General features: G+C 40.3%; 6 protein-coding genes and 1 pseudogene across 9 annotated transcripts; 4 read left to right on the forward strand and 3 right to left on the reverse strand.

Annotated features, from left to right (window-relative positions):
* Positions 1-1,436: 1,436 nt before the first annotated feature.
* On the forward strand, positions 1,437-5,762 carry LOC117187717 (guanine nucleotide-binding protein G(s) subunit alpha). 3 transcript variants are annotated; one of them, XM_033390464.1, is made up of 9 exons: positions 1,437-1,499; positions 3,036-3,518; positions 3,630-3,726; positions 3,875-3,995; positions 4,557-4,685; positions 4,756-4,935; positions 4,995-5,119; positions 5,394-5,476; positions 5,552-5,762. In XM_033390464.1, the coding sequence occupies exons 2-9, from the start codon at positions 3,243-3,245 to the stop codon at positions 5,696-5,698; spliced, it is 1,158 nt and encodes a 385-aa protein (XP_033246355.1). In that variant the 5' UTR covers positions 1,437-1,499; positions 3,036-3,242; the 3' UTR covers positions 5,699-5,762. The 3 variants fall into 3 exon arrangements, with proteins under 3 accessions (XP_033246355.1, XP_033246354.1, XP_033246356.1); XM_033390463.1 differs by lacking the exon at positions 1,437-1,499 and adding an exon at positions 1,520-1,723; XM_033390465.1 differs by lacking the exon at positions 1,437-1,499 and adding an exon at positions 1,521-1,723 and having other exon boundaries at positions 5,403-5,476.
* A 120-nt stretch (positions 5,763-5,882) lies between these two features.
* On the reverse strand, positions 5,883-8,142 carry LOC117187720. 2 transcript variants are annotated; one of them, XM_033390468.1, is made up of 4 exons: positions 7,989-8,139; positions 7,751-7,796; positions 6,758-6,794; positions 5,883-6,305 (listed from the first exon to the last, which is right to left on the reverse strand). In XM_033390468.1, exons 1-4 carry the CDS (start codon positions 8,091-8,093, stop codon positions 6,038-6,040), a joined length of 456 nt encoding a protein of 151 aa, XP_033246359.1. In that variant the 5' UTR covers positions 8,094-8,139; the 3' UTR covers positions 5,883-6,037. The 2 variants fall into 2 exon arrangements, with proteins under 2 accessions (XP_033246359.1, XP_033246360.1); XM_033390469.1 differs by lacking the exons at positions 5,883-6,305; positions 6,758-6,794 and adding an exon at positions 7,073-7,509 and having other exon boundaries at positions 7,989-8,142.
* A 1,688-nt stretch (positions 8,143-9,830) lies between these two features.
* LOC117187771 lies at positions 9,831-13,542 on the reverse strand (annotated as a pseudogene).
* Positions 13,543-15,446: 1,904 nt separating this feature from the next.
* On the forward strand, positions 15,447-18,629 carry LOC117187718 (stomatin-like protein 2, mitochondrial). Its single transcript, XM_033390466.1, has 7 exons — positions 15,447-15,560; positions 15,623-15,721; positions 15,785-15,992; positions 16,065-16,264; positions 16,328-16,472; positions 16,535-16,650; positions 18,310-18,629. The coding sequence occupies exons 1-7, from the start codon at positions 15,519-15,521 to the stop codon at positions 18,592-18,594; spliced, it is 1,095 nt and encodes a 364-aa protein (XP_033246357.1). The 5' UTR covers positions 15,447-15,518; the 3' UTR covers positions 18,595-18,629.
* LOC117187715 (fizzy-related protein homolog) lies at positions 16,665-18,264 on the forward strand. The gene has a single exon (XM_033390460.1). It carries the CDS (start codon positions 16,764-16,766, stop codon positions 18,141-18,143), a length of 1,380 nt encoding a protein of 459 aa, XP_033246351.1. The 5' UTR covers positions 16,665-16,763; the 3' UTR covers positions 18,144-18,264.
* On the reverse strand, positions 18,179-20,232 carry LOC117187716 (cytochrome c oxidase assembly protein COX15 homolog). Its single transcript, XM_033390462.1, has 4 exons — positions 20,143-20,232; positions 19,956-20,058; positions 19,757-19,889; positions 18,179-19,693 (listed from the first exon to the last, which is right to left on the reverse strand). Exons 1-4 carry the CDS (start codon positions 20,230-20,232, stop codon positions 18,841-18,843), a joined length of 1,179 nt encoding a protein of 392 aa, XP_033246353.1. The 3' UTR covers positions 18,179-18,840.
* A 551-nt stretch (positions 20,233-20,783) lies between these two features.
* On the forward strand, positions 20,784-21,822 carry LOC117187719 (uncharacterized protein C6orf136 homolog). The gene has a single exon (XM_033390467.1). It carries the CDS (start codon positions 20,982-20,984, stop codon positions 21,741-21,743), a length of 762 nt encoding a protein of 253 aa, XP_033246358.1. The 5' UTR covers positions 20,784-20,981; the 3' UTR covers positions 21,744-21,822.
* Positions 21,823-21,833: the final 11 nt, after the last annotated feature.

Here is a 21,833-nt window from a genome sequence, read left to right on the forward strand (position 1 = left end):
TTATGAGCTTTCTTTCACGTCCTATAAAACTGTTCTTATAAACATAATAAAAAATCAAATTTACTTTTAGTTTTCTAATCTACAACAGACTATAAAAATGTTTATCATAAGCATTTTTCATTTCAAATATTAGTTAGTTAGTTTAAATATGGATTTGATATTCACCTCATATAATACATATATCCATATAAACATATTTTTTTTAAATATACCGCCAAACCACGAACCGGCAAAACGGAACGACGCGATTTTTGCTTTCGGCCAATGAAAATTGTCAAAAATTAAATGCAACATGTTGCTATAGCAACATTTTTTCAGCCAATGAAATCGTCAACAATTTTCTCCAAAACATAATGCTGCAGCAGCATGTTTTGCAATGCTTTTTTGCAACAATGCATACCTAGGAAAGGATATTATAGAATTGAGAAAATGTTTGTCATCCCAGGCAACAAAATTTAGTCGCTATTTCATTGTGTTCTTACAGAGACCATTGCTTAATCCATACAATTGCGGGCAACATTAACTTGCAAACCGTTTTTTAGTCCAAATACAATACATAAAACTAATTAAAAGTAGTTAATTTTGTAAAAATTGTAATCATCGATGGGATAAAGCTAAGTGGGCAAAGCTTAAAACTCTATATAGCTTGTAATATTCGACGGAATATCAAAATCGAAAATATTCTTTCGAATCCTTAACGGAGAACAATTAACCTATTATAAGCCTCCGAGTTCCCCCGGGTATTTCAATTTTCCACCGAAAATAATGAAAACTTAATCATGTTAGCGCAGTTCAGGTGAAAGTTAGCGTTGTTATTTTTAATTTCAGATGAAAGATGGCCTGAATCTACAAGAAGAATTTACAATCGTAAATATTTTCTGCCATTTACTTAAAGAAGGTGAACTATTTGAATAGAGGGGGCTTAAGTGGGCTAAACTCGTGCTTTCATCATAACGAGACGCTATATTGTTGTTGGAGAAAAAAAACAGCAATCGCCGTAGCAAGAAAATAAGTCAAGTATTTAAAACAAAACAGTCAAGCAGAAAATTGATTAAATTATTGGATAAAATTATGTGGGCAGGACTGAGAGATCTACCTAGCTAGTAATAGTCGACGGAATATCAAAAACGAGCAATATGTATAATAAAACTTGAATTCGTCGGTATATTTACTGTATATTCTTCAAATATGACGGTATTTTCCTGTATATTTCTGATTCTGAAATCGATCAAATGCATACAAATAATCGATAAACAAATTCAAAATTACTTGAACTTACATTTTGTTTTCTACTTTGTTCTTACTTACTCCTCGCTCACTCATACATACACACATGAGCTGGGCATACATTGAAAAGAAACGAAATAAGGCTGTTTACGTTTGAAAGAAGAATGAAGAAGAAATATACCAAAATACCACTATCGATAGATCCGATATCAACTGGGGTCACACTGATCCCATCCCTAGGTTGAATACATAAAATAAAAAATATAAAAAAAGTGAGTTTAGGTGGTATTAAAATGAATTTCTAGAGTGACAATTTCATGCATTGCAATCCAGGGCAGGTGGAAAATGTTTGGCCATTGAAAGTCTGCTCATAACGCGGCAAGTGTCATCAAAGTATCTTTTTCTGCACCTCCGAAAGTTGCTCCGATATCGTGTGTGCACCTTTGCTTTTGCTCAACCACCCAAGTTGCTCTGCTCCCATGAATAAAAATGTTCGGTAATGCACGGTAAACAATAAAACATTGTCAAACATAGGGAACATTTTGTGTACTGTACATGCAAATATATGCCTGTGACAATAAATTCGCGCAATGATGTGATTCGGTGGCCGAGGTCCGACTTAAGTTCCTTTCATCCTTAGACCCGAAATCAGTGAAAAATCGTTCGCGCATGAATTCAAAACACTATCAGATGGGTATAATATAGTTTCCAAAAGTGTCAAAGAAATGGCAAATATTCTGGGCAATATATACATATAGAGATATATGTACATACATTTATTTATGTACATCCATTCACACATGCAAACCGAGAACTTGTGTCTATATGCATATATATCCAAACACATACATCCGCACATATGTATATATGAGTAGATACACAACGATGTGTACACATATCTGTCTAATATATGTACATATATATGTACCCGCTTAGATCCCGATGAATTTATGCACATTTATTTACAATTAAATATTCTCGACTTTCGGTTGAAGTATGTATTTTGGGTGGACACCAATAATTAATAGATTAAATACTTCTACGCATACTCGTACATGCCTATGCGTGCATATGTATATTAAGTACAGATATTCATATTTAAAGTAAAATATTAATCAAATTTTCGCCCATTAACATACATATATTTCGGTAAAACAAAAAAAAAAAATTCGCCCACTGAATGTGTATACAAAAATATAGACTTCGTACTACATACATGTGTATGTATTAGCTGCCTTACGGGCCTGCAGATGAAATTATGTTGGTATCTCTATGTACATGCGTACCTGCACCTTTGTATGCGCAAAAATTCCACCCGCCCTCTGCTTCACCTGTTACACTGCCCTGATGTATACGATTCGTCCTGCTACTGCTGGGTGGGGGGTGCTGGGCTCTGATGTATTCGAGTGAATTATTGTAATTTTTAATAGATTTCGGGTGTACAAGCAAACCAGCAGCATAATTTTCGGAAACATTAAAGCTCTGCTTGAGCTACAGACAATCAATCCGTGACTCAATTATAAATTCGTGGGCAGTAGTGTCGCAGTTTCGTTTATACACACCTGCATATATACCTATGTACACACATGCATATGTATAAGTACAAAATAAATAAACTTTTTGTTGGAATATTCAAATGAAAAGAACATTCATTTAGATGTTAGATGGAGGAGCTGTGCAAAAATTATTGAATGCCCGCTCAGTCCCAGTAATAGCTAAACTTTGCAATATACTCTCTTACCAATAGTATTTCATTAGGTCTGCTGAAACTAATTGAATTTATTTTTATTTCTAATGCCTAAATTCAGCTTTCGGCGCTTATCTATCGAAGCTGTGAGCGGACCGGACCGGTGGTGTTACTGAGATTGGAGAAGTGAACGATACATAGGAAAATTGTGTATTGACTCGAAAACTCAGCTATACTGGAGCAGAACGGAGAAAATACAAGGGGTGCCGAGTCACCCGACGCTAACCAGGAAAATCGAGCGACGTGTTGGTGGACTCCCTGGGCTGCAATGGGTTGCTTTGGGTCCCCCACCTCGAAGCAGTCCGATGTGAACTCGGAGGATTCTAAAAGTCAAAAGCGCCGGAGCGATGCAATATCTAGACAGTTGCAGAAAGATAAACAGCTCTATAGGGCCACACACAGGCTACTCCTGTTAGGGGCTGGTGAGTCTGGTAAATCAACTATAGTCAAGCAAATGCGAATATTGCATGTCGACGGATTTTCTGAAACGGAGAAAAAACAGAAAATTGATGATATTAAAAAAAATATTCGAGACGCTATCTTGGTAAGCAATTATTCAGCATTGACAATATTGTAGTCTTGTTTTGGTACAAAATAATTTTCATGGTCTACGAGTACTTACCGATGCAAACAATATCAATTCTTTTTCTTACAGACTATTACAGGAGCCATGAGTACTCTTAATCCACCTGTAGCTTTAGAAAAGAAAGAAAATGAACCCAGAGTGGAATATATTCAGGATTATGCATCTAGTAAGATACCATCTGATTAGCATTCTACAAACTTCAATTATATTAGAATTTACTTCTTTTCGGGTTTTATTGTATTCAAATAAGAATCATATTTTTGTAACTCTTTTAAAAAACGGATGTAACTCTCAATCTGTTTTGTTTTTTGCAGGTCCGGACTTTAATTATCCTCCTGAATTTTATGAGCATACCGAAGAACTATGGAAAGACAAGGGCGTTCTTCAAACCTATGAGAGATCAAATGAGTATCAATTAATTGACTGTGCGAAATAGTAAGTATAGAATTTAATTTACAAATGTTAATAACAAATCAAATATACTGAAAATGTCGGATTAGAAAATCAATGTGTCATGCCACTTCTTAAAATCAGTGTGCTAGCCGATTTAGTTGAAATTTGATGATCATACATACATACATATGTACATATGTATCTGCAATACCAAATTTTTGTTAAACAATACACATGAACTGCAAAAATATTCTGATAGTTTTACTGTGTGTCTTTCCTGCAAGTGCCACAAACACTGAAGATTAAAAGTATACATTGGATTAAAAGTATGGATTAACTTTAAATTTCTAAACAACACATATCGCTTGACAAACCAAACTAAGTAGGCTTCGGAAATATCTTACTTGGATGTTTAAGTAGTATAGCTGGCAAACTACAATTAACAACCAATTTTTACTTTAATTTGTGCTCTAATAATTACGACAGATAATATTAATTCATACGTGTTGTGCCTTCGAGAACGCTTAGTTCCAGTACGCTGGATGCTTGTGGCAAAAACTTTATTATGGCAACCATATTTATGCATGATATTTTATATTTAAGCTTTCTGGATCGTGTTAGCACAATTAAGAATCCAAACTATACCCCAAATGAGCAAGATATTCTTCGATGCCGTGTTTTGACTTCTGGAATATTCGAGACAAGATTTCAGGTGGACAAAGTTAATTTTCAGTGAGTACAAATACAAATTTCTTTGAATTCATATAACTTGATTCTTAACTGGAATGTTACTTGTCTACAGCATGTTTGATGTAGGAGGACAGCGGGACGAGCGTAGGAAGTGGATTCAATGTTTCAATGATGTAACTGCTATTATATTCGTAACAGCGTGCTCAAGTTATAACATGGTTTTGCGTGAAGACCCCACCCAAAATCGGCTTCGAGAATCATTGGATTTGTTCAAGAGTATTTGGAATAACAGGTAAACTAACTCGACTCGATCACAATTAAAGTTTGATTATAATAACATTGTTATTTTAGATGGCTTCGCACGATTTCTATTATACTATTTTTAAATAAGCAAGATTTGTTAGCAGAGAAAATTAAGGCTGGAAAAAGTAAATTGTCGGAATATTTCTCCGAGTTTAACAAATACCAAACGCCAAGTAAGTATGACCTAATCTAACCCCGCATCAATATAACACTTCAATATTTGTCATCAAACAAATAAATTAATCAACAAAAAGAAATAACCATTAAAGTTCCAAATTATTGCAATAATATACGAAATACACACCATATTCTGATCGTAGAGCAGCTGGTCTATTGCCTATGAGGATTGTAGTCGTCTTTTACCTTTGCAGTTTACTTTTAAGCTCATTCACATGTTGATAGAATTTCTTTAATGGATAATATATTGTCTTTTTTTAAAATGTGTTGTCGACATAGGTGACGCAATAATGGAATCAAATGACGACCCAGAAGTAATACGAGCAAAATATTTCATACGAGACGAGTTTCTAGTAAGTCAGCCCAGAAAAGCCTTACATATTGGTACACAACAACTAATCGTTTATATTTTTGTTTTGCTTTAATAGCGTATATCTACCGCTAGTGGAGATGGTAAACACTACTGCTATCCACATTTCACATGCGCCGTTGACACAGAAAACATTAAACGAGTGTTTAATGATTGCAGAGACATTATTCAAAGGATGCACCTTCGTCAATATGAATTGTTATAGGTTATCCCCCATCGCCGTAATGCAAGTAAATAAAAATATTAATGACTTACTGTTTTAAATATAATTATCAAATGTAATTTGTATTTAAATAGTCCCTTGATTAAAAGAAAAAAAAATTCGCTGCATTTAGATCTGGTATGACCTTTCACAAAACTCAACATTAAAAGAATAATAAATAAACATGTTAATAACAATCATATTCGTTTTATTTATAATAGGTGCATTTCGTTTATTTGGCTATAATCCCTTGACATGAAGCATATTTGGAGTATCTGTATCTGTTCGTGCATTCGTTCGTAGCCGTGAGCATTTACAAGCGCCTAAAATGATATCACTAGACTAGACAAGTTGGTTCAGTATGCTGAAGCTGGCCGAAGCCTTGTCAATTTCATCGAAGTTCCTTTTGAGTTTGCTGGCCCAGGTGCTGTCCTTGTTATAGATGGGATCCATTCTAATAAGGTATGGCACTGCCTCCCTATGGTGGCTACTCACTACCTTCCCTGGTGTTAATCGCTCCGCACAGGACTTGATGTTGTACTTGGTTTTAAAATCCGACTGGGTACACTCATAGCAGACGACCGTTTGTCCGTTCGTGGTGGCGATTAACCTGCAATAACAGTACATGTATTAAAAAATTTTGATCATCGCTTGTTTAAACGTTACACTGTGCTGATGTAGTTTTTGATGAATTTTTTCTCAACTGTTAAAAGAATTAGGAAGCCTTGTCAAAACTCACAGAAATCAATAAGTTGCATTTTAGCTTTCAGACCTTTGAAGATAGAACGTTTCACATGTACGGATCTGTTATCTATATACATATGTAGTATATGTATACTGCATTTGTTTCGATAACATACGGATAAGACCTGATATCAGCAGTTTAATCTTTAATATTTGATAAGTCTGTTAGACAGTTACTACTGTGCATATGTTACTCTTTCATAGCTATGTATTTTATATGTACAAATGAAAATACATATGCACATACATATACTAAACCTTTTTTTTGGCTGGATTAAAGTTTAAGGGCGAGACAAAATAGTGGTCTTACAATCTTACCTTACGATAAAAGGTCCATCATATTTTTTTGATCCGGCTTACAAAAGAGAAAATATGTATTATAAATATTTTCAAGAGTTAATTAATGTTGTGCTAGAAGAATAATTGTACAGTAAAGAACTTGGCACGAGCCATGTGTTTCGTTTCTTTTTACGAGACATGCATACTGATACATGCTTTGGTATCTAAAATATTTGAATATTACAGTAAACATATTCTTGTTACAATAATTGAAATGATTATACATATATTTATATAATGCAGGAAATAAATCAATATTCTTTTTTTTACTGCTTAAAAATAAAACACTACATATAAATGCAATAATTTATTAACAAATAGTAGCTACATCCTTTGATATGTACACATCATATAAGTATATTTTTTGCGTTATTTACACTTTACGCTCAAAGTATATACATATTACGGGGCTATGATCGATGGTGCGGTCAGCATGATAAATATGGTAGGCATTGCTAGAAAACATTAGGCGCTTAGAAGCCTGCTACTATCACTCCTCTTGATTAGATGTCCTCCACCAATGCTGTCTAAATTACGCTTGGACATTGCTCGCGACATCCTTTCAGACAGAGTTTCAATGTTCTTATTTTTTGTAAGCAAGATGCTTCTTAAGAAACTGTTGTAAAATTCATTTATAAAAGGTGAAGTGGTAGAAATGTCATCGCTTATGAGGCTGATCGGACGAAAATTTTCGCCGTTCCCGTTACCAAATTGCTTTGAAGGTGAACGATCTGGCCGAAACAATAAATAATCCAAAAATAATTAATTACATATCAACAGTCTGGCCATTTCAAATAAAATCATATACATATACATAGGATGGAGTAAAATTTAAATATGTAAATCAATAGAAATTATAAATTTTGTATATCAATGTAAGTTGTTGTATGTACATATGTATACGTATGTAAGAGTATATTGTAAATATCAGACAGTCAGAGCTAAGTATAATATAATACGCATTTCTCTTACCTTCACAGAGATATTTCCCATCCATCAATTCGTCATTACTTAGGTCCTGAAATAAATAATTTAAGCAATTTTAATGATTATTTCATACTTATTTTTTCGGCCGAAAAAAAAACTTTCCTTGTCCTTATGCCTACGCTTGAGCGAGTACATATTCTTTACTAACAGTAACTAATATATATTTTTCTACTATAATAGTTTAACGTTTATGTATTCAGACTGAACAATTTAAAATACATACCACGCTGGGGGCTGCTCTTATAAAGTTTAAAACCGTTGTTGCAACCAACAACACAACGAGCAGATTCATATTATCAATTAAAGACCTAGTCCGACGAAACTTCATATGATGAAACAATACTCCTTGGAGTGTGAAGAAAGACTGTGCGATTCAGTCAGTCCGGTGTTCGTTTTATACTGTGTTTTGTCCGCAGATTAAAGCAGGGTGAGGGAAACACACAAAGTAACGATAGCTTCCGACCGCTAGGAGCCCCATGTAAACGCACCCACTATTAACAGCTTAGTTGTGCGGTTTCCTTTATGCTCTTAATGCGTCACTAGCACCATATTTCAAATAATTTGTGGTAAATACTCCAACAAACAGAACAGTAGTGGTGTCAAGATTTTAGCAAACATACGTGCATTCAAACCATATGCTCATTTTTATTATGTTTAGTTTTCATTTAAGTATAGTTTGAGTTGCCAGCCAGTCTTGTATTTTGTTTGTTAATTGAGTTTTGTCGAGTTAGTGTTGCAGTCTCAGACTCTTGAATTAAACTCGTAAAAAGGCCATAGTTAAAATCAAGTTATATGGCTTTCCAATGAATTAGTTGGCTTAAAAGGTGCGTTAGGTGTTTACATTTGAATATGTTGTACAGAAAGATACATATAAACAAGTCTATCTCAAGAATACAAAAAGTTTATAATTCTATAGAATATTGGCATGCCTGGAAAATTATGGTCCGTGATCCAATTTTATTTATTTTTGATTGTTATTCAATTTATACAATTATGTTGAGCTATTTTCAAAAACAACATGGAATTGGTTTTTCGAGCAATCGTTTTTATATGTCTATATGTCTCCTATATATGTATTTGGACACCTTATAATTTTTTTTTCGTTAAATCGAAGCCTTAAGTTATTTAAAAGAAACTAAATACCAATGGTGTGTACATAGACTGATATTAGATATTCCTTTTTCAATAAGGTCTGGAATGCTCTGAATCAAATTCTTAAAAATATCTTTTGGAATACGATTCCATTCCATTCTACACGTCCGGAACGTTCGATAAAAGGGCCAATTTAACTTTTTGGCAAAAAAATTTCATACAAATCAGTTGAACCGTTTGGAAAATTTTTATATATTAGATTTTATGTGTTTCCGTTCTTCATTATTTTTTTAAATGTCTTTTTTTTCTCATACTAGCACTAGACGTTTTATCTCGCTCCATACCGCCGGATCACGCACACTGAACGAGGTAAATTGTGTGTGTGTGAGAACGAGAAAATAAGTAATCACGTGGAAGCTGTTGCTTCATATGTTCTGGCTATAAGAATTACCCGATCTGATCCTGATTCTGATTTTGTTTTTTGTTCTCACGTATCTTTAAAACTGTGGATGCATCAGATTTTGTGGGGCCGGAAGGGGGCCTGGCGAAATTTTGAAACAGAACTTGTAACTGTGTGATATCATAGGGATCTGTATTAGTCTCTTATAGTCTTTGAGATCTAGGCGCTCATGAAGACGGACAGACAGATGGGATGGCTGGCAAGCAGCGATTTGAGCAAGCCCGGCCACACACGGATTTGCAAGGATTTCTTCAAGGCTGGTATTATTTCGTTACCAAGGATGACGGAATTAAAACTAATAAAAATGAAAAATGCAGACTAAAAGACGCCGTAATATCCATTATATTGTTTCTACGCCATCAGAACGCCATCTATATTCGACACGGACACCGTAAAAAAAGAAACGACAATAGATTTGTAGTAATTATTTTAAATAAATTATTATTAAGTTATTAATTAGCTTAAATATTAAAATAACATTATCCGAGTTAGCTTAAGTAATCACAAATGATCCTATGACAAAGGTACGTCTTCTGCTTGATCCTTCCAGACCAGTTGCTTCTTGAGATCATCAACATCTCTCTTCAGACGGTTCTCGGAGCCTCCAACTCGAGGAAGGCTTCCAGCAGCTGGGGTTCAAAGTCGTGGTCGAGCTATTGGACTCGGGATTCAGACGAAACATGGCGAGATACCTGCTTCTGTCCACGTTTTCAATTTTTCACAGGGCATAGGGAGTGCAACAAAGCCTTCGCGGCAGCGTGCCCCTCTAGCAAACCTAGGGGGAAAAAGAAACCCCCCTGGTGGTCAAAACAAATAGACATCCTACGTAAAAGCTGCAGGACCCTCTTCAACAGGGCCAAAAGCGCGAACGAGGAGAGCCACTGGGCAGACTACAAAATCAGTCTGTCACTATATAAAAAGGAAACAAGGAAAGCAAAAAGGGCCTCTTGGCAAAAATTTTGCTCGGAAATTGAGGAAACGTCAGAGGCCGCAAGGCTTCGCAAGATTCTCTCAAAAACTAACCCCTCGGTAGGGTATCTTAAAAGGAATGACGGCACGTGGACTAACTCCAGTGAGGAGTCCCTGCAGATTCTACTAGACACACATTTTCCAGGGTGCACAACCATCGAGACGGCACATCTTCCAGGAGAGGGACCGGTAACCTCGATGGATCACATCCTCACAAAAGGTAACATAAGCTGGGCAATAAACAGCTTCAACCCGTTCAAATCGCCAGGCCCAGACCAGGTAATCCCGGCCCAACTTCAGAAGGCCGGGGATACGGCCATCAACTGGCTACAAGGTATCTTCAGGAAGATACTGGCTGTGGGTACAATCCCGCGAACATGGCTTAAGGCAAAGATAGTCTTCATTCCCAAAGCTGGGAAAGCCTCGCACTCAGCTGCAAAAGACTTTAGACCAATCAGCCTATCGTCCTTCCTTCTCAAAACCTTTGAGAGACTCGTCGGGCTGCAACTGAGGACAACTATACACCCTCAGTTGCTGTCAGGCGCACAGCATGCCTACCGGAAAGGAAAATCCACGGAAACGGCTCTTCATGAAGTGATCTCAGCGGTAGAGAAATCTCTGCATCACAAAGAGTACTCACTCATAGCCTTTCTAGATATTGAGGGAGCTTTCAACAACGTTGTACCGGGCGCCATTACAGAAGCCCTGACTGACCTGGGGGTGGACCGTCACTTGGTGATGCTCATTGATCAATTGCTCACATGCAGGACGGTGACATCATCGATGGGATCGTCCGCCCAGTCAAGGTATGTCAACAGAGGCACCCCGCAAGGTGGTGTCCTGTCTCCTCTTCTGTGGAACATAGCAGTCAACAAGATTCTATGTGACCTAGAAGGGGGGGCTGCAATGTCGTGGCCTATGCGGACGACGTTGCGATTATCTTCTCGGGGAAATACCCCCAAACACTGTGCGACTTAATGTCCACAAAGCTAGCGCAACTGTCGGATTGGACAGAATCGCGCGGTCTGGGAGTAAATCCCTCAAAAACGGAACTCGTACTATTCACAAATAAATACAAGGTCCCGCCCCTCAACCCTCCAATACTACAAGGATGCAGGCTCTCCTTTAGCGACAGTGCCAGTTACTTAGGGTTGGTAATTGACAAGAAGCTTAGCTGGAACCTGAATGTCAAAGACAGAGTGAAGAAGGCAATGACTGCACTCTACACATGCAAAAAAGCTATTGGGCTAAGATGGGGAATGATCCCAAGCATAGTCCAATGGATATATCAAGCTATAGTTAGACCAATACTACTCTACGGAGTTACGGTGTGGTGGCCGGCCCTATCAAAAAGGGCGATCACCAAGCAACTGGGCAAAGTCCAGCGGACTGCCGCCCTATGCATCAGCGGAGCTCTTCGCACCACCCCAAATGATGCGCTAAATGCCATCCTATGCCTACAGAGCCTTGACCTCGCAGGAAAGGAACGGGCAGAAGCAGCAGCAATACGTCTAAGAGACTCAGATCAATGGGTGACACAGTGCATAGGTCACTCAGCCATATTAAATAATAGCAGTACCGTCCCCTCAAAAACAGACTACCAAGTTCCAAGAGAGTACACAGACACTCCCTTCGACACAATCATCCCTCACAGAGACGAATGGCTCGAGGGACTCCCAGGCCCAGATGGGGCCATAAACATCTTCACAGATGGATCAAAGCTGGACGACAGAGTCGGAGGGGGAATCTACTCTGAACAGCTAAGCATAAGGCATTCCTTCAGACTCCCAGATCATTGCAGTGTCTTTCAAGCGGAAGTCATAGCAATCAGGGAGGCTCTAGACTGCCTACAAGCGGCTGCCGTCACGGCAACCAAGCTAAACATTTATAGCGACAGCCAGGCTGCGATCAAATCGCTGAGCGCGATTTCCTCGAACTCGGCCACCGTGGCAGACTGCCGCAAATCTCTGCACGAGATGGCTCAGCAATTTGCTATTAGCCTGATTTGGGTCCCGGGCCACCGGGACATCGAGGGCAACTGTATAGCGGACGAGCTGGCCAGACCTGGCACTACAATCCCCCTTCTCCAAGACAAGGAGGATATCTGTATGCCAATGGCCACCTGTAAGCTCATTATAAGGGAGCAATACAAGCGACTAAACAACGATATGTGGCAAACAGTGCCACGATGTCGCACAACTCGGCAAACATGGCCGACCATGGACATGAAGCGCACCTCCGAGCTCCTCAAGTTAAGCAGGAAAAGGTGCAGCGTGGTCACACGTTCCCTCACGGGACACTGGCTAATAGGCACCCACGCTAACAGGCTGGGGGCCCCACATAACGATTTTTGTCGCAGCTGTAGAGACGAGGAAGAGGAGGAGACAGTGGAACATCTGTTCTGCTCCTGCCCAGCTCTCAGCAGAAGAAGGCTACAGCACCTGGGCTCAGCCTTTCTACACGACATCTCAGAGATGTCCAAACTATGTCCCAGGAGGATAGCGAACTTTGTGAGAGCATCTGGCTGGGATAATTGCTGACAGGAAGTCTCACAACGCAGGAAGGAAATGATCCTATGCGGTATCACAACGGGCCGAAACCGGCCTAAGTGTGACGGGTTCCGAGCGAGCCCGGCAGCCGCCTCAACCTAACCTAACCTAACCTAGGGAGTGTCGTTGGCTGACTTACATAAAACGATCCCATCAGGTACTGCGGGGCACTGGTAGAACAGAGTCTTCAACCAACTGGAGCACTGGCAACCCCAGAAACCTATGGTAGAGCTAATAAACTCCGCATAAAAGCGGGGAGCTCTCTAAAGGTTGCAGCTCCCGGGATCGTTGGGTTCTCCTCCATACAGCTGGGGTCCGCAGTTGGCGTAGAAGTCCAGATACCCCATTGAACGGAACATTACTCGATCCAGAATATCCGTGAGGATAACATCAACTGTGTCCACGTATCACTGCCACGAAGGAAGAAGGGTTTACCGGGTACAGTCCGCGTACAGTAATCCGCTTCAACTTTCGCTTCAGATAATTGGTGGTCTGACCGCCACCTCCCCGCAAAGACTGAATCCAATCAGTTGGATCATCTCATTCTGAACTATGCCCCGGTCCATGAGCTGCGCCAGGCATTTGCTAACTAGGGGAGGATTGAGCGAGTGCGGAGTGAGTGAGTGCAGAAACAGTGGCAGTGACAGCTATGTACTTACTTTGAGTAACGCCAGAAGGTATGATTTTAATTGTGACACTCCAGTCATCACAAAGAAGGTTGGGTCAAACAGTCCGACCAGAGAATTGTTTTCCTCAACCAAATGAATGCTGTTTGAGGAATCCCAATGGAAGGCTCATCCGAATCCGATCGCCCGATTCCTTTTCTTACCCAGTATGAAGAGACACGCCATTAGCTGCATTGCGTCAAAATTTATTCGAATGTTGCTGATACTTAAAGTTTACTCTACCGATTATCTAAAGCCCGCGATCTGGTTTGAGCCAACTAATTGCGGCGGTACCTGCCACCTCCCGTTTGCCTTTTGCTCAAACATTTCGTGCGTGAGAAGCCTACACGTAGCCAGAGGCATCGCTACTTGCTCCCTCTCTGATAAGAGAGGAATGGTAGTGTCCTGCGTGGCTAGCTCGTCGCCGGCATTATGCCCCTCGATGTCCCTATGTCAGGGGACCCATTAAAGGAAGAAATCTAACTGCTCTGCGATCTCATCAGTCGCTGAATTCGACGATATTGCGCCTAAAGCTTTAATAGCTGCACGAGAAGACGCACACTAAGTGAGTGTCTAGGAGTAGTTTGGAGACAATAGAAATGGCCTCCTTGATGGCCACAACCTCCACTACGGTGACTTTTAACTCGTTACAGTAGACTCCGCCACCCACGCGGCCGTCTAGCTTTTAGCCATCAGTGTAAAAGCGGAGTATAGAGTATAAAAACGAGGGGGAACGTTGTGAGTTGCTGCGGACACCGCAACTCTACAGTTATACCCGATACTTATGTAGTCAGTATGGCTCTCCTCCGGCAGACGCCGCTAATATTAAACGACACGACAAAGAGTGCGTGCGAGAGAGACAGAAAATCAGTCTGAGCGTGACGTCGGGCGCTGCGTAGCCAGTGCAAATTGATTTGTTCCTTTTGGGTATAAAAATGATCCGATCTGATCCAGATTCAGCAGTCTGATAGATATGGTCATTATCTATGATTCTGCGTTTTTAGTTTTCTCGAATCTCCAATATTGTGGATGCAACAGATTTTCGTTCTTTGTGGGGGCGGAAGGGGGTGGGGCGAAATTCTGAGATATACTTTTTATAGTGAGATCTAACAGAAGTGCGGATACCAAATTTGGTTACTCTAGCTTTAATAGTCTCTGAGATTTGTGGATGCCCCAGATTTTCGTCCTTTGCGGGGGCGGAAGGGGGTGTGGCGAAATTTGGACACGAAACGGTCAAGGTCCGATATCGCAGGAGTGTGGATACCAAATTTTGTTGCTCTGGCTCTTATAGGTTCTGAGATCCTTGAACTCATATTTTGCAATTGGCAAAGCCGACCATGAAACCTGTGTGTTAGAGAGAGACAGAGCGAGAAAGAATGAAATTGTTTTCTTGATTCTGGCTATAATAATTATACGATCTGGTTGAGATTTTACACTCTAGAACATATAGTCATCCTCTACGATTCTGCGTTTTTGGTTTTATCGTATCTTTAAAAATGTGGATGCCACAGATTTTCGTCCTTTGTGGGGGCGGAAGTGGGCGGGGCGAAGTTTTGAAATATTTTTGTAGCAGTGACATATCACAGAAGTCTGGATCCAAAACATCGTTGCTCTAGCTCTTATAGTCTTTGAGCACTAGGTGCTGAAGGGGACGGACAGACGGACAGACGGACGGACGGACAGACGGACAGACAGACATGGCTCAATCGACTCGGCTATTGATGCTGATCAAGAATATATATACTTTATGGGGTCGGAAACGATTCCTTCTGGACGTTACACACATCCACTTTTACCACAAATCTAGTATACCCCAATACTCATTTTGAGTATCGGGTATAAAAATGAAATTTTGAATACCTGCCGAATCGAATCTTATCATTCGTTTCATCGGTATATTTAGAAAATTAAAAGGTATATTTCGGTATATTTCTGAGGGTCACACCGAATTCGCGGTCACACTAATATATTGTTTTCTTCTTAGTTTTTTTATATTAAAATCAGCACATTATTTAAAAATGTCCAGATTTCTCTTATCTACGCGAAGATTAATGCCCCAGGTCTGTTGCAGTGCTGCCAAACCAAATGTTGTATTTTGTATTTATGTGCTAACACTCTACAGCAAGATTTCCTGCTTGCCGGCTCATGGGTCACCACGCAGTTCCGCGGAAAGACATCGACTCCCATGAACACCGTTGTAATGTTCGTACCCCAACAAGAGGTATGTTCTAATGTTGGATAATACTTATGCTGGCTTATTCCAATTGTAAATATAATTAATAAGGCGTGGGTAGTGGAACGTATGGGTAGATTTCATAGAATTCTTGACCCCGGCCTCAATGTTTTGGTTCCAATCGCGGACAAAATCAAATATGTGCAGAGCCTGAAGGAAATTGCGATAGATGTTCCGAAACAGAGTGCTATTACATCTGACAATGTCACTCTTGATATTGATGGAGTGCTTTACTTGCGGATCATTGATCCATACAGAGGTTCGTTATACATCGATTTGCATGTGTGTGGGTTGCATGTGTTGGTGTTTACCATGTTATATCATTTTTAAGCGTCTTACGGTGTGGAAGATCCGGAGTTTGCTATAACACAACTCGCCCAAACCACAATGAGGTCCGAGCTGGGAAAAATGTCATTGGACAAGGTGTTTCGAGAAAGGGAATCACTAAACGTTAGCATTGTCGATTCCATCAACAAGGCAAGCGAAGCGTGGGGCATTGCCTGTCTGCGTTACGAAATTCGAGATATACGAGTAAGTACTAGAATGAGCATCAACAACAACACGATCTTATCTTAAAATTTATCTGCCAACAAGCTACCAACAAGAGTCCATGAAGCAATGCAAATGCAAGTCGAAGCGGAAAGAAGGAAAAGAGCGGCTATTTTGGAGTCGGAAGGCGTTCGTGAAGCCGAAATTAACATTGCTGAAGGCAAAAGAAAGTCGAGAATACTGGCATCCGGTAGTATATATTTGTATACGCACAGTAACTTACAACTAACCTAATTTCTTGGTTTTTTTCAGAGGCTGAACGGCAGGAGCATATAAACAAAGCTAGCGGCGAAGCTGCTGCCATTATTGCCGTAGCAGATGCCAGAGCTCGTAGCCTGCAGGCCATAGCAAAGTCTCTGGCACACATTGTAAGTAAAACACTATCTTTACAAAACTAAGTATACAAGGGAAAAGTAGACATTCACAAAACAAAACTTAACAACTTAACAAAACGCAGAAACACGATACTTAAAATTAAGCAATGTTCCAACCGGAGTATGAAAAACGACTGCTTCAGGGATTAGGTATACCGGGAGCCAGTGGGCGAGAGCACTCGGACTTACGCTGCATTCCTTCACGCGCCAGGAATAACTGGGAACGAAACTATCATTTGACGGCTGATCCGAACCCGGTTATTGCGGAACAGTTACACAATTCCCCATATGCATGTCTGCTGCGAAATGAGTTGCTGGACTCTGAAGTTTCCTCAATTTATGATTGCAAGCGCAGTAAAAACATTCTTTTGGATACGGGTGATTTCACAGAAAGGGAAAACATACGCGTTTTCGGATATGGAAATTACACTCCACCGAATAAGACCGCGCGCCACCCATTCTCAAGGATTAGCGAAGCCAGTCGTAGGCTACTTTGCAGTCCAACTAGTGCAGTCCGCCGGGTAACTCGCCTGCCGTATAAGGTTCTTGACGCCCCTGAGCTACAGGACGACTTTTATTTAAACGCCCTGGATTGGTCGTCGAAGGACATACTCGGTGTTGGCCTTGGATGTTCTCTTTATCTTTGGAGTGCAGTAAACTCCCAGGTAACACGCCTGTGTGACCTTAGCGACGAAGACAATTTGATAACAGCTGTGAAATGGCACAGCGGAGGAAAGGAGCTAGCTGTTGGCACAAATCATGGCTCCGTAGCCATTTGGGATGTCGACCGCGAGAAGCAGATTTCTAATTTAAGCGGACATATATCCCGTGTTACCGCATTGGACTGGCGAGGTAACAGCTTGGCGAGCGGCTCCCGTGATCGCAGTATTTTGCAGCGAGATATCCGCACCAATACTATCACCAGCTGCTTGCAGGGGCACAGTCAGGAGGTTTGTGGCTTGCAATGGTCTCCGACTTGGGAGTATCTGGCTAGTGGAGGTAATGACAATCGTTTGCTGATATGGACGGCTCAAAGTCCTGAGCCACTTCATAAGTTTACCGCTCATAATGCTGCCGTGAAGGCACTGGGCTGGTCTCCTCACAAGTCCGGCCTCTTGGCTAGTGGCGGAGGTTCCGCCGATCGTTGCCTTCGCTTCTGGAACGTGATTAGCGGTCAGATGGTACAATCTGTTGATACCGGAGCACAGATCAGTAATTTGGCATGGTCGCGAAATTCAGCTGAACTTGTTACCACTCATGGGTTCGGACAACCACAGATTGTGTTATGGCGCTATCCATCCCTGAAGCAAGTTGTTAACCTGTCGGGTCATAACCGCCGTGTGATATATCTAGCTGTAAGCCCAGACGGCAAGTCAATAGTAACGGGCGGCGGTGACGAGACTCTTCGCTTCTGGAATGTATTTACCGAACGAAAGCAGCCTCAGGCGCCACGATCAGCACTTAGCCTTTTCTCCAACATACGATAAAGTCCTAAATTCTAGAATATCAAAAACTGTATCGCAAATTTTAATGAAATTCTTTATCACTTTCCATTTCCATTATCAGTTCCATATCTTATTGCTAACAAAAATAGATTATCAATGGTTATTGGCAACTGTTTACTGTTTTTCATTAAACAATCTCTTATTCTAGGATGGAAAGAATGCTGCTTCACTCACTCTAGCCGAGCAATACATTGGAGCGTTTAAGCAATTGGCTAAAACAAATAATACTATGATATTGCCGTCTAACGCCGCAGATGTAAACGGATTTGTGGCGCAAGCCCTGGCAGTGTACAATCATGTTTCCAGCTCAAACCAGTCCAGCATCGAGCATACGGCACATGTCAAAAACGTTGGTTCTTGTCTCAATACCAATAATATTGAGTACAATCAGATAAATGATGACAAAAAGAGTGTAAAAATTAATATTGAATAAGGATGAATTAAATGATTGTTGCTATTAATCTAGAATTTTTTTTTTTTTTTACTCCAGCGACTGCATTTATTGCATTTAAAAAGACGAACTACTCTTTTGTGACTCGGCTTGACATCTTTATCAACTAAATGGATAGTTTACATCTGCAAGCGTTTAAAATCTCAGTTATTGTAGCTACAGCCCACCATTTAAGAAAACTTTATTACACATTTATCAAATGCTACCCTTATTCAGTTCATTAGAGTTTTACTTGGGCAAATACTTTAGGAACCGGATCTCGTGTGATAACCAAAGCGCAAAGCTAAGAAGGACCAGCGAGCCAGACTGATGAGCCGTCGCTAAAGGTACTGGCACGTAGTTCAATAGTGTCGTAACGCCCAGGGTAGCTTGTGTCCACGCCATGGCGAACACAGCGTTGATTGCCCAATTTGTTCGCTTGGGTAACTGCATGCGCCTCGTGACTAGCCATAAGGCTGTAGCTAGGGAAACTGTGGTGATGCCCAGGATGCGGTGGTTAAACTGAACCGTTGTTGGATTTTCCGTTATATTCCTTTGGATGGGCTTAAACTGCCACATGTCATCAGGGATCCAGCTGTCCCCCATTTTTGGGAATGAGTTGTAAACTAATCCGGCGTCAAGTCCGGCCACAAAAGCGCCGGAGATGGCAGTTAGAAACACCATTCCCTTTGTCATGTGTGACAGTCCTTTGATATTAAATGCTTTCTTTGCTTTCAACACGAATGGCTCCGAAGGGAATAGCTTCGACATTGCTTGTGATAGGGAAAGGGCATACAAAACAAATGCTGCCGCTAGGTGGGAGGCCAATCTGTATTGAGAGACGCGCGGCACATCATTCTGGTCTTCGAATCTGTTCTCCAATCCAGATTTAACCATGTACCATCCCATTAACCCTTGGAGACCAATCAGAGTCCCCAGCAGCAGAACACTGTTCTTGGTTTTTGGACAGAAATAACCTTTTTTCCAGAAATATGCTGCTGGGACAAGGAAAAATCCACCAATGGCGCGACCCCACATTCTGTGTATGTACTCCATGAGGTATATAAATTTGAACTCTTCAACAGTCATGCTTGCATTTTTCCTACAAAGAAATGATTGAAGCATTAACACCTTTATGTAATAGGTGAATGCATTTAATACTTGCAGTTTATATTCCGGATATTGTTGATACTTGCTGAATTCTTGAGCCCATTCCTCTTGAGATCTTGGCATGCGTTCTCCAGTCAGCTTCCAAGTAACCATAGAAAGGCCAGACTCTGTTAATCTCGTTACACCGCCTGCAGGCAAGGAATAGCAATAATGTTCAGCATTTGCCGGCAAATTAGTTAAGAGAATATCATTACCAAGGCCAACCGCAACAAAAACCATTCCGCTGACTCCTAGAAACCATCTTCCCACAGTTTTCTCGCTTTTGGAAATGCTAACCTGTTTAATCGTTGGTATTTCCTTCAAGACATTGGTTTTAATGGAAGAAATATAATATAATATACAATACATAACCGTCGATGTACAGAGTAACCATTTACTTACCTTTGTGGTTTGCGCAATAGTCGTGTTTAGCCGGGGTCTGGGAACCAAGAGCTTTACCATACTGGTCCTTTTTTGCAGCATTCGTAGCATTTCGCGGCTTGTAATTTTTGTTCAGCTTTCCTAACTTTATATTTCCAATACTATTTAACCAGTTCTAATATATTTCCTTAATTCCAAATCCACTTTGAAGTGCATATGAGGGATGGGGCATTCAAAGAACCAAGTTCTTTTCGTTCAAGGGCTGCTAAGCTAAATCGTTCAGAATATAAATTCAAGTTTTGAATGAAAATTCTAGGTATTCCTGGTCGACATGAATTTTCTTTGGATCTATTTTTGTTAGGTATTACTCTACCACAGCTGGGTGGCACGTTTTGGCACAAAAAGTTCAACAGCTTTTCGACTGGTGCGACAATAATTTAGACTAGAGTGGTCTTGAAGTATAGTCGCATACGGGAAATATCACATAAAAATATGGATACTTATTTCCATTATCCAACTATGATTCTAACGACGTTGGATCACTGAAACTACAGAAAAATAGTGTAAACTGTCTCCGAGTTCAGAAAGTTCCGTTGAGATATCCCAAAAAAACTATCACACTTTTATTGTACAAAATATTTACATATATCGATATACATATGACCATATGATTTTTCGATTCCAAATAAACTTGGTTACAACACGAGCACGTCTAAAAAAGATTAAAAACCCCACAATTTAAACGCTGAGTAAAACCAGATGAAGAATTTGAAGTGACGCTTAAAAGGAAGAAACATTTAACATATTACGGGAAATACAGTTACCAGAGTCCGGTAAATTCGTCAGTTGTCCTTGTCAAAATGATGCGAAATTTTGGAATTTTATCAATGAGAAAGAGCAATTTGATAAGCTTGTGGGGCTCCAAAGAACAGGCGTGGGCTTCCACAATGCGATTATACTCTCCTTGCACTGGATCATATAACTACAATTGGCTAAAGGTTTGTGAAGGTAGTATCATAATGCAACCGAAACGAAGTCTTCACGAAAACAGTAATGTACAAACATCCGCCAAAGAGAAGGAAAATGTTCGAAAGCCTGAAGATCTGGAGCGAGCCTACGAAGTTCTGCGAACCACGCTTCCCAAACTCTTTGTTGAACCGCTGAACTATTCCATATACAGCCCAAACCTTATATTTCAGAACAATATTACCGGCAAGCACACAGTCGGTCTATACCACTTTGTTAAGCAAATTGCCATTCTTCGAACTGTGGGTCACCTAAAGTACGCCTACGTTAAGTTTGAGGTTCTTAAAATTACAAAGCATCCCGACGATTACACCGTGCGCATAAGGTGGCGCGTGAGGGGCATATCCGGCCTGAAGGTGATGTTCCAGTTCTGGAAATACAAGGTGTGGCAATTGAAGGAAGTACTGAAGGATCAGGAGGCATGGTACGATGGATTTTCCATATGCTACTTGGGAGAAAGCGGTCTAATAGAAAAGCACGTTGTTGATAAAGTTATGCCGGATGAGAGTCGAGAGTCTGTTGAAAATGCCTCTGCAATCACCCTGCCAACCGAGTCCCTGGCAGCGATAGCATCTCAGAAACTAAGCTGTCAATAAAATTGTAGCTAGATTTAAATGTTACTTATTTATTGCATTATTTTACATAATAAACAGCAACTGTGAAGATGTTTAGTAACTGCTTTTGAT

Source organism: Drosophila miranda, chromosome 3 (genome assembly GCF_003369915.1).
Source record: "Drosophila miranda strain MSH22 chromosome 3, D.miranda_PacBio2.1, whole genome shotgun sequence".
NCBI lineage: Eukaryota > Metazoa > Arthropoda > Insecta > Diptera > Drosophilidae > Drosophila > Drosophila miranda.